Source organism: Heloderma suspectum, chromosome 1, assembly GCF_057233095.1.
Source record: "Heloderma suspectum isolate Gila_16-S chromosome 1, 16-S_ref, whole genome shotgun sequence".
NCBI lineage: Eukaryota > Metazoa > Chordata > Lepidosauria > Squamata > Helodermatidae > Heloderma > Heloderma suspectum.
Window position 1 is genome coordinate 155,027,670 of NC_139458.1, and position 12,231 is coordinate 155,039,900.

The 12,231-nt window shown below is 48.6% G+C and overlaps 1 protein-coding gene across 1 annotated transcript in view; it reads left to right on the forward strand.

The window, feature by feature from the left end:
- Nucleotides 1-12,231, forward strand: part of KALRN (kalirin RhoGEF kinase) — an 816,446-nt gene that overhangs the window by 305,694 nt on the left and 498,521 nt on the right. Inside the window, exon 4 of the mRNA XM_084807552.1 lies at nucleotides 10,591-10,705. Within this exon, the coding sequence (XP_084663678.1) occupies nucleotides 10,591-10,705 (115 nt within the window). The remainder of the gene's footprint in view (nucleotides 1-10,590; nucleotides 10,706-12,231) is intronic.

Genomic DNA, 12,231 nt, shown 5'->3' on the forward strand with positions numbered 1-12,231 from the left:
CCATCATTTCGATGTTCCAACACTTTCTGCTCCCTGGTAAGTGGCGGGCCCTTGCCCCTGCCACTGCCCAGTCCACTGACCTTCTTGCCTTTGATTCCCCTTCTGGGGACACTCATTTTTCCAATGACCAGTTTGCTTGCAATAATAGCACACATCCTGGTCATAACCACTTCTCTGTCCTCCCTCATTTGTCCCTGCATTTGTGTCAAGGGCTCCTTGGAGGTCTCTCTCAGTCTAAACCAGTAGCCAAGTCCAGACACAGACAAAGGAATTCCTTTCACAGCTTTATTCTTCTTTTACAACTTAACAGCTATACTGTTAGCAACTAGATCTGAGCAGCACGGTACCTATGCCCTACATTGGAACAGTTGGTCCCCGTTTGAAAGGGAATTACTGGCAGACCCTGAATTTAAGGACTAGGGAGAGTCCCTCCCCTTTTCCCTTGGAGCCTCTGGGCGCAGCCGTTGTTTGCGCGCCAACCTGGCACTTTGCCTCCTTTCCGCGCCCTCCATCTGGCGCCGCTCTCTGCGTCTGTGTTGCGCATCCACCAAGTCTGCTATCTGTGCTTGGTCACTCCCTGGACTGCTAACTAAACTAGGAATGCTGGTGGGAGGAATCTCCGTCAACTGTTGGTCCTGGGAAAGAGGAGCGCTCTCCCAGGAGCGACTGCTCTTCCTCAGAATCAGAACTACTCTGGGATTCTATGGGCTCAGTGTCCACCCTGACAATTTGCTCCTCTACTGTCAGGGTGGACACTGAGCCCATAGAATCCCAGAGTAGTTCTCATTCTGAGGAAGAGCAGCCGCTCCTGGGAGAGGAGCACACTCATCCTTCCCAGGGCCAACAGCTGGCAGGGATTCCTCCCACTGGCATTCCTAGCATAGATAGCAGTCCCGGGAGTGAGAGAGTGCGGGAAGCAGACTTGCTGGACGCACGACGCCGATACAGGGAGCGGCGCCAAATGGAGGGCACGGAAAGGAGGCGTAGTGCCCGGTTGGCGCGCAAACAACGGTTGCGCCCAGAGAATCCAAGGGAAAAAGGGAGGAACTCTCCCTAGCCCATAAGTTCAGGGTCTGCCAGTGATTCTCCTTCAAACGGGGACCAACTGTTCCAATGTAGGGCATAGGTACTCTGCTGCTCAAATCTAGTTGCTAACAGTAGAGTTGTTAAGTTGTAAAAGAGGAATAAAGCTTTGAAAAGAATCCCTTTGTCTGTGTCTGGACTTGGCTACTGGATTAGACTGAGAGAGGCCTCCAAGGAGCCCTTGACAGCTTGGTCCCAGTTCATCTTTTTTTTCTCTCTCTCTCCTCCTATTGCTGTATGGAGGGTGCCGGGGACCTAGCGGTGCAAGCTCTAGTGCAAGAGAACCAGCTGCTCCGTGATCAGATGGCTCAACTTATGCCTGCCATGCAGAATCTACAAGCTGCGGTTCAACCCCCTCCACCTCCGATTCCCCCCCGCCGCAAGTGCCCAGTGGCTTTCCCAGAGAAGTTTTCTGGGGAGAAAGGACTTTTTCAGATTTTCCGGGCCCAATCAGAGCTGTACATGCGCCTTTGGCCTGAGGATTTCCAGATGGAACAGGTTCGTGTGGGTTTCATCATTAACCTACTTTCAGGCATGGCAGCTAGATGGGCTTCGGGTCTCCTTCTCGCTAATGACCCCCTGCTCAGGGACTATCAAGGTTTCATGACAGCGATGGCCCATTTTTTTGGTGACCCCCTGCGCACGCAGATGGCTTCTTGAGAGATTCGCCACCTCAGGCAGGGCAAGGACTCAGTTTCCAGCAACGCTACAACTTTTTGCTTGCTGATGCAGGATTTACAGTGGAATGACACTGCGCTAGTGGCTCTGTTTTTGAACGGTTTGAACGACGAGATCTTGGATGAGTTGGCGCTCACTCCTAGCCCGTCTACTTTGGAGGACCTCATCCAGACCTGCCTTCAGATAGATAGTCGGCTGGAGGGGTGCTGGCAGACCCGGCGGAGGGCCGGGGGCTGGGATTTCCCTCCTCCCATTCCCCCACATTTCCTGCCCCCTCCCCCACCCCCCGCTCTGGCGGTGTGGGTGGAGGAGACCCCGATGCAGCTGGGAGCTACCCAAGCCCCACTGCCGCCAGAGGAGCTTGAGTGCCGGCGAGCTGGGCACCAATGTTTTTGATGTGGAAAGCTGGGGCATTTCGCCAAGACCTGCCACGTTAGATCCACAGCTCCTCAGCCTCCCCCTCCTCTCCTTCCCCCTCCTGCTCCTCCTCCTTGTCCCCAGGCCTGACTAGACTGCCCTGCAAGCTTGTTGGGGGCCTCCAGTGTGGGGGTCAGTTCCCCACCGGATGGGTGCCTTCCCCAACGCCCCCCACCCTCCCATCTGCTGTTGCATGTTCACTTCTGCTCCTCCCAGTGGGGTGGGGTGGAGGACCTAGCTTTAGTGGACTCGGGAACTACAACCAGTTTCATGGAACGAAACCTTCACCCTCTTCCACAAGATTCCTACCCTGCCCCTTCCTGCCCCCTTGGCAGTGGAGACCATCAATGGGCGTCCTCTCTCTTCGGGCGCGGTGACCTGTATTACATTTCCGCTCACTCTGCGTGCCCAGTCCCATGTTGAGCAGATTCAGTTTCACTTAGCCAAGGTTCCCAAATACCCAATCGTGCTGGGTGTTTCCTGGCTCTCTAAGCACAACCCTCAGATTTTTGGGGGGCTTCAGCAAGTGGAGTTTGCATCTCCCTAATGCTGGGAGCATTGCCTCCCGGAGGAGGCGCCAGTCCCACTCCAGGCCTTTACCCTTTCCTCCCCTTCCTTGTCTGCTTCTGGCAGTCCTTCAGCTACCGTCATCCTCCCAGAGAAGTATGCGGCTTTTCGGGATGTGTTTGACAAGAAGGAGGCTGACCGGCTTCCCCCCCCACCGCCCTTTTGACTGTGCCATTAACCTCATTCCGGGGGCGACCATCCCCGCTGGCCGGCTGTATTCGATGTCAGAGCTGGAACTTCGAGCTCTGTGGGAGTTTTTGGACAAGAATCTCAAACGCAGCTTCATTCGCCCATCTTCCTCCCCCGCCTGTGCTCCTACTTTCTTTGTGGCCAAGCGATCTGGAGAACTCCGCCCTGTGCATGATTTCAGAAATTTAAATTCTGTCTCCATCACTGACAAGTACCCCCTCCCCCTCATACCTGAGATGCTGGAGTGCCTGGGGCAAGCCAAGATTTTCACAAAGTTGGACCTGCGTAGCGCATACAATCTCATTCGCATCCAGGAGGGGGATGAGTGGAAGACCAGTTTCGGGACCCGGTACAGAGCATATGAATACCTAGTGATGCCCTTTGGGCTTGCCTGCGCCCCCCCCCCGCACGTTTTCGCATTTTATGAATGCCATCTTCCAGGACTATTTGGATACTTTCCTCATTGTGTATCTCGATGATTTACTTATACTTTCTGAGGACCCTCACTCCCATCAGTGTTATGTCTCCGCCTTCCTCCAGCGCCTCCGCGAAAACCATCTTTATGCCAAGCTGGAGAAATGCGAGTTTGACCTAATCTCTTTGGATTTTCTTGGCTACATTATCTCAGCTGACGGTATCAGGATGGATCCTGCAAAGGTCCAGGCTGCCCTCTCCTGGCAGGCTCCATCCACCAAGAAGGACTTGCAACGTTTTCTGGGCTTTGCTAATTTTTACAGAAAGTTCCTGCCCAGTTTTGCTCGGCTGACTTCTCCTCTCACGGACCTCCTTAAGGGCAAGAAATCTCCTTTTCATTGGATGGCATCGGCCCAGCAGGCTTTCGAGGAACTTAAGAGGCTTTTCAGTTCTGAGCCGATTCTGTTACATCCCGACCCCAGGAAGCCTTTTGTAGTGCAAACTGATGGCTCTGACTTTGCTGTGGGGGCGGTGCTCTTTCAGCCAGATCTGGAGGGCGGCGGGTTGCAACCCTGCGCCTACCACTCAAGGAAGCTGAACATGTCTGAGAGAAATTATACCATTTGGGAAAAGGAACTGTTGGCCATCAAGTCTGCTTTGGAGACCTGGCATCATCTCCTGGAGGGGGCACAGCACCCAGCTGACCATCACAACCTCGAACATCTTCAGACAGCCCGTGCATTAAACCAGAGGCAGATTAGGTGGTCGCTTTTTTTTTCTCGGTTCCACCTTAAGATTTGCCATGTGAAGGCCTCCGACAACCTACAAGCGGATGCTTTTTCTCGTAAGCTGGACCTCCAGCCAGGGAGTGAGGAAAATCCCCCCCCTCTGATTCTTCCCCCCCAAGGCCTGGCGGCAGCTGCGGTGCCTCATTCTTGGGAGGAGCTCCTTCTCTCTGCACAGGCTCAGGATGCTTTTGTTCGCACAGAGGTGGAGGAATTGGGGCTAGCCTCTGCTCCCCCCACTCTACCCCCTTCTCTTTGCGAGGTGGCCTGCTTTACCATTCTGGCCGGGTCTATGTGCCTTCTAGACCCCTCCACGAGAAGGTCCTCCATCAGTGCCACGACTCCCCTACAGCTGGGCATTTTGGCGTTGCCAAGACCCTTCATGGAGTGACGAGGGATTTTTGGTGGCCTCGTGTGTGTCAGGACGTCAAGTCCTATGTCACCTCCTGCCCAACCTGCCAGCGGGCGAAGGCTCCCTCAGGCAAGCCCACAGGCTTGCTTCACACCCTGCCTACCCCCTCAGGACCTTGGAAACTGCTCTCCCTTGACTTCATCACTGACTTGCCTCACTCACATGGTAAGACCACCATTCTGGTGGTGGTGGATTTGTTTTCTAAGATGGCCCATTTCATCCCCTGCTGTGGGTTGCCCACAGCCAGGGAGACGGCAGAGCTGTTTTTGGCACATGTTTTCTGCCTCCACGGATGGCCCGAGGGTCTCATTTCGGATAGGGGGCCCCAATTCACTGCCCACTTCTGGAGGGAGCTACTTGCGTTGCTCCATGTGACGCTCCGTCTTTCCTCCGCCTGCCATCCACAGATGGACGGTCAGACCGAGCGCACCAATGTGACTCTGGAGCAGTATTTGCGCTGTTATGTCAATTACCAGCAAGATGACTGGTTTTCCTTGCTGCCTCTCGTAGAATTTGCTTATAACAATGCCTGCCATGCTTCCACCCACCAAACTCCATTTTTTGCCAGTTTTGATTACCACCCCAAGGCTTTCTCGTCCACCCTAGCTCCCTCTTCAGTGCCAGCAGCCCATGACTTTTTAGAGGAGTTGAGAGCAGTACACCACCTCTTACGGGACTCACTCGAGCAAGCTAAGACAGCCTACAAGGCCTCTGCGGACCGACGGCGCCAGCCGGGTCCGTCTCTGCAACCGGGGGACTGGGCTTGGTTGTGCACCCAATACCTCCCCTCTCACTCGCCCTCAAGGAAGCTCGCGCCTCGCCACACGGGGCCTTTCCAGATTACGGCCCAGATTAACCGTGTTGCCTTTCGCCTGGCTCTCCCCCCCTCCATGAAGATCCATCCTGTTTTTCATTGGTCCTTGCTGTCCCCCCTGGTTTCTGGCAACCGTCATCGCTCAGTTGGCTCCCCCCCACTGCCAGTGCTGGTGGAGGGGGAGGAGGAGTTTGAGGTCGTGGAGATTCTGGACTCCCGCCTTTCTCGCGGCCGCTTGCAATATCTGGTGGACTGCAAGGGGTACGGGCCTGATGAGCGATCCTGGGAACCCGTGGAAAATGTGCATGCTCCGTTGCTGCTGAGGCGCTTCCACCAGCTGTACCCCCACAAACCTGGGGCCCCAGGGGAGGAGCATGAGGGGGGGCCTCATGGGAGTAGGGATGATGTCAGGGTGGACACTAAGCCCATAGAATCCCAGAGTAGTTCTGATTCTGAGGAAGAGCAGCCGCTCCTGGGAGAGGAGCACGCTCATCCTTCCCAGGGCCAACAGCTGGCAGGGATTCCTCCCACTGGCATTCCTAGCATAGATAGCAGTCCCAGGAGTGAGAGAGCGCGGGAAGCAGACTTGCTGGATGTGCAACGCCGACGCAGGGAGCAGCGCCAAATGGAGGGCATGGAAAGGAGGCATAGTGCCCGGTTGGCGTGCAAACCACAGTTGCGCCCAGAGGATCCAAGGGAAAAGGGGAGGGACTCTCCCTAGCCCATAAGTTCAGGGTCTGCCAGTGATTCTCCTTCAAACAGGGACCAACTTTTCCAACATAGGGCATAGGTACTCTGCTGCTCATATCTAGTTGCTAACAGTAGAGTTGTTAAGTTGTAAAAGAGGAATAAAGCTTTGAAAAGAATCCCTTTGTCTGGGACTGGACTTGGCTACTGGATTAGACTGAGAGAGGCCTCCAAGGAGCCCTTGACATCTACCACGTCCTCTCTGACCATGTCCATGACCAAACTCTCGTTCTTTCCCTTGGCCATGCCCTGGGAACATTGTTCCTGTAATGGCTGCCGCCAACAACTTTGCCTCTAACTCTTTCTCCTTCTTCCGTTGCTTCTGTGCCTACTCCTCCCTTCCATCAAACACATACTTTGCTATTGCCATCATCTCCACACTATTTTCCTGCCACCCTGGCTGGTGTTCCCTGAAATATTTTTGAATATCAGGAGCAGCTTGCTCCACAAACGTACCTACTATCAGGGCAGCATGCCTTGCCTCATCAGGATCAATGCCCCCATACATGTGCAGAGCGCGAGTTAGGGATGTCAGAGAATTTCGCCACGAATCTCAGGGAGGCCGAATGCCAGCGCATTCAGCCCCCCGAAATCGGTGGTGGAACGATCTGCCCCCCCGCCCCCCCTGGGACGGGACTTACCTTGGGTGGATCTTCCTGTTGGCGGCGGCTGCGGCGGGGGTTCGGCGGCGGCTGTGGCGGCCGGTCTTCCAACCGGCTGCTACCACTGCCATTTCCAGTTAAAAAAAACAAAAAAACGTGATAGGCTACGTAAAGATTTACGTAGCCTATCACGGCTAGATTTTTAAAAAAACACCGTGATAGGCTACATAAATGTTTACATAGCCTATCACGGCTGATTTAAAAGAAAAAAAAAAGCGCGTGTATGCAAATGGCGGCGCCCATGGGCGCTGCCATTTGCGTTCCTTATTTTGGCACGTCTTAGTCTACGTAAACATTTACGTAGACTAAGACGGCAAAAATAAGAGGAACGCAAATAGCATAGATGCCTATCACGGCTGACTGCAGGGACACAAACAGCGGTGGCTACAGCTGCCGGCAGTGCCGGCCGGTGGCTCCGCAGAATCCCTGCGGAGCGGAGCCGGCCAGCCAGAATTTCGGGGGGGAGGGATGGAGCGCCTCCCCCCCCGGCCAGAATTTCGGGGGAGGGACGGAGCGCTTCCCCCCCCCCCCCACGAATGTCACCCTTCGAAAAGGTAAGTGACTTTCATACATCCCTAGCGCGAGTCAAACCAACCAGGAAATCAGCAGAGGATTCTGATTTTTCTTGAGTCACAGCCCGCACCTTAGACCAGTTTATAGTTTTCTGACCCATTTGTTGTAGAACGGTGTGCATCCGTTCTTGGTACTGAGTTATGACTGTCCAATCAGCTGCATCATTCAGATTTAATGGGGGACAGGGGTCCGGGTAGGTGTTTAAAATCCCTATTTGACCCATTTGTATAGAGACACTTTGAATTTGGTTTATAGCTGGATATATCCCTTGGGATGGTGCCATATCTTGGTTCTCTGGGTAGGGGGGCGGTGGACAAGGCGGCGGAGGTGGCGCGGATGGTACGCTCACGAAAGACACTGCTTTACTTCTTGCCTGCCTGTTCTCAGCCACGTCGGCCCAGAGAAACCAATAATCCATGTTTTCTGGCTGCACCCTGTCTTCTAGAACAAGGCAGAGATCTCTTAAGATATTTTGGTTGAAGGATCCTTTGGGTGGCCATGAGTGACTAAAAACTGGCCATTTTTCTGTGCACAACAGAACCAAGCGCTTTTTACTCAAACCAGCCATGCCTGGCAGAGTATTCCATTGCTTAAGCATCACATCTAGAGATGACCCCATCAGGACACTCTGACCCCCACCATATTGTCTCCTTCAACCAGTTAAGGCTGTCCTGTATATACCTTTCAATACTTAATGGACATCACCTTAAACAAAGGAAACCAACCAGGTGACCAATCTAAAAAAGTCTTACCTTTTTTTTTACCAGTGTATCTTACCCTTCTTGGAGTTGGCCTTGGTTTCAAAGCACACCCGTCCCACCCGTTCAAGAAGACCCCAAGGTGAACTCACCAAGTGCCAGCTGGGTTGTTGAGGCATCCGGGCGGGGCATGATTGTGCTGCAAAGCTGGGCCATCCTGCCTGGCTCGCCAGATTGTGGTAAAAGTTTGGCGAGACTTTTACCACACCCTCCTACCTTGTTCTTGTCCTAATTAAGAGTTTGCTCCCATGACATCAAGGCACATAGGCTCATGAAAAATCCCATGTTTACTCTTGCCATGTGCAGGATTTAGTTTTTGCAAAGCATCTGCAGATATGAGTTACTGATGGGTGTGACTAAAGCTAAACAGCAGCAAGAACAAACAACCAGTTTCCCCATGGAGGAGTGCCTCTGGCATGTTTTTCTTGCAGCCCAACACATACTGAAGTGGTTGTGAGAACAGGCTCTTGGATCAAAATTTTTGCAAGGCTGAAGTTTCAGGGCAAGTTTCCCCACAGCTCTGCCCTAGCTGTTACAGTTAACACCCACAAACACAACCAAAACCAGCGCCTAAAGACCTGATTCTTATGATCCAGGATAGTTAGAGCTAGAGATTATGTGCTTAGGTTTCCATGGAAATTGGCAAGGCAAAGAAAGTTGATGCACTCTTCATTAACAAGGTACAAATGGCTAGGGATTAAACATCAATTATCTTTGAAGAATTATGTTCATCTGTGGTGGTGAGAGCTGTTGTTCAGACCAAGCCACAAGTGTGAATATAACCTCTAATTCAACTTGAAATTAATGGCTCTTCATTATTGATTTTTTGGTAACTGTTTTTGTGTGTTTTTTCTCCTAAATGAGCTTTTAGAGCATGAGCCTGCTTTAAAAAAATGCAGAAAAACAAGTATTTCTCACCATTGGATATGTTCCCCCTATATTAGATGTTTCAAGTTTTGCACAAGATTTTATTTTTCTAAGCTTGGTAACTGTTGCCTATATCAGAATCTTCTGTTATGTGATCATTACTTTGGAAGTTGCTATAAATATTTACAGTAAGAAAGATCGTCTGGTTTTGTGAAGTTTAAGATCCAGTTTGTACATGTAAACACTGGCATAGTAGACACTAAATATGGCTTCTTTTTTGTTTGAACTGCTTCACTGTATGGTTTTGGGAATATTTACCTTGCTTTTGTACACCTCCCCTCCCATTTTCATTTTGTAATGATATAATCAAATTGCTAGAATTGAATGGTAAACATGCAGTTGCTTTTCTAGCAATCACATGCAGCCATTCGTTGTGCAAAATGAGCTTAAAATTCCACCTGACAGTTCACTGTCTCTCTTGGCAGTTGTTTTTGTGTTACTTAAAATCCCCACACATCAAACAATTGTCTTCTTGCTGGGAATAGTGATTAAAGTCAATAGCCAATCATAAGATGCTATGTCAACTTTGGTTTCATGAAAACATTAGGGAGCCAAATCAGAGTGAGGGAATTGCTTCCTATGATCACTCTGACTTACCAAACACTTTTTACCCCTGTTTGAAGCTCCTTGACAAGTTGTTAAAAGGGGCCCCTGTTGACCTGGGGTGAATGAAAGTGCCTCCCATTTAAGCAAAGCTGTGGTTTTATTTGCTTTACCTGCTTGCGTTGATTGTACTGTTAGCGGTATTTAGGGTTGCCAACCCTTGAAATAGAATTTGGGATGGATCTTGGCATGGATCCAGGGGTAGGGTCTATGAAATAAACTCTCTATTCGTTCAAGTTGTACAGCTATTGTATGTGCTTACAAGTCTTATACCATGAAGCAATATTATCCATATGCTATCCAGCCATCACATATGAACTGAACACAATCTAAACCACAGGTGTGTCCACAAGCTGATATGCATCTTATCAGTTCCTGTTAAGAGAAACCCATACATCAGGCAAGAATATTTACAAGAAAATATTTATCCCATTTTACAAATGGGGGAATACTGAAGCTGAGAGACAACCTTGCCCGAGCAAACCAGTTAATTCATGACAGAGGACTCATAAGCACAACCTTTCATAAAAGCTGGCCAGGCTATCTGTGGCAGGTCACTCTCCAGCGCAAACACAGTAGTTCAACACTTTTAGTTCTGTTTCACAGTAGAGGAATACTAAGCTGATTTACCCAATGAAGAGCACTAGTAAGTACAAAACCAGTTCCAAAGCCACCCACGGCCTGGCAGAGAGAAGAGGCCTTATTTCTTTTCTTCTTTCTTTTTTTCTTTTTTTCTTTCTTTCTTTCTTTGGTCTTTTCACTGTGGATTCCTCTTTCTTTTGAGGAGTGACCTCTTTTTACCTTCATTGATTGAGGTGGGGAAAAGGCAATCTCCATATGCCTAGAACAGTTGCTCCCTGTGTGTTTTCTAGGTAAATAGTAATTTAAGTCTGGCAGTGGCTCACATAATGTAATGTGCTTCCTGATTAATTTTCTAACCATCTTTTTTATTTTTCTGCAGGTGGCCGTGATAAACGAGGAGGTCCTATCCTGACATTTCCAGCACGCAGCAATCATGACAGAATAAGGCAGGAAGACCTTCGGAAACTTGTGACTTACTTGGCCAGTGTACCAAGGTAAAAGTTCAAAAGAAAAGCATTGATGGGGAGGATATGTTCTTGACAAGCTGCTTATTTCCAAGCATTAGACTTTTGTATTTTTTTTACACACATCAGCAAGGAAATAGCAGCTCTCCCTTTCATGTACGCTGCAGTCATATCTTATCTACCCAAACAGGCGGAAACACACACACACACACACACACACACCCCACATGAGAGAAGAACAGAGACTGACTTGCTTGAACAGGGCTGGAGGTATAGCTCAGATTGTGTGGCATGCACAAAAGAGCCTGAACATGGCATGAACTTCTGAGGTGCCTTGAAGTTTGCCAAAGTACATGACTGAGGGACATTTCCCCTCTTTTTCTTTTCTTTTTTGAAAATACTTTTTATTCTATTTTTATCTTTATAAATGAAATAAACAGTACCAACCACCTAATCAGTATCTACAGTTTCCCAACAATACAGTATTCTTATGAGGACACAGCAATAACGACAAAGATAAAAGAAAAAGAAAACAGAAGGAGAAGGAAGAAGAAAGCAAGAAAGAAAATGAAAAAATATAAAAAAGTTACTTTAAAGGATTAAATTTAAACTCCATTACACACAAAGTTCAAATACCATCCTACTTAAAAGTTATACCTATAACATTGACAATGTTACAATTCAGTACATCATAGATAATCAACCTTACATTTCAATATCATATCATCAGTCTTAAAGCAAGGAAGCAGGCCTACAATTCATTTCCAATAACCATATATTGCCCTTCAGTTAACATATAATAGTAGAGCTTAACAATTTAACCAGCCTGAAATATTACTAACCAGTCTCATAATAATGATAGTAATAATAATTTAAAAAGGAAGGAAATTAGAAAGGATAAATAATAATAAGTCACTAATAAATTTTATATTGTTGTATAATAATAATAAAGTTTAAAATCAACCATCCAACAATCACTAATATATTTTGTACTAGATATATAAATGAGCGTGCACATTTCTATACACCCTCAAACAGTACATTTAAGTACAGTATATCATATCCATTTAAAGAGAAAGGATTTAAAAGAAAAGAAGAAGAAAAAAAGATGAATATATATGAGCAATTATCTCTGGCCTAGCCTGGATCTCACAGACTAAACATAGCCAGTTGACAAAACATTTTTATAAATTCCAGTTCATGGGGCTGGAACAGACGTCTCACGTGTTTTTCCGATTAGCAATGCCTCCGCCATTTCGTGATTTAGAAACTTCTTCATCTGACCTTCAGAAACAATGCAAAATGTAGCAGGATATTTTAAATGATATTGTAAGTTCATTTGTTTTGCCAGGTTTTTTGCCTTGGTAAATTGCCTTCTTTTATCAGCAGTTTCTTTGGTGTAATCCAGAAATAACATGACTTTTTCTTGTTGTGATCCCCAAACAAGACTTCCGGCCCCTCTTGCCAGATACAAGATATATTTTTTTGTGGCAATTCTTGCAAATTGGACTATAATCGTATAATCAGTCCCTTTGGCATTTGGCACATGGAATGCC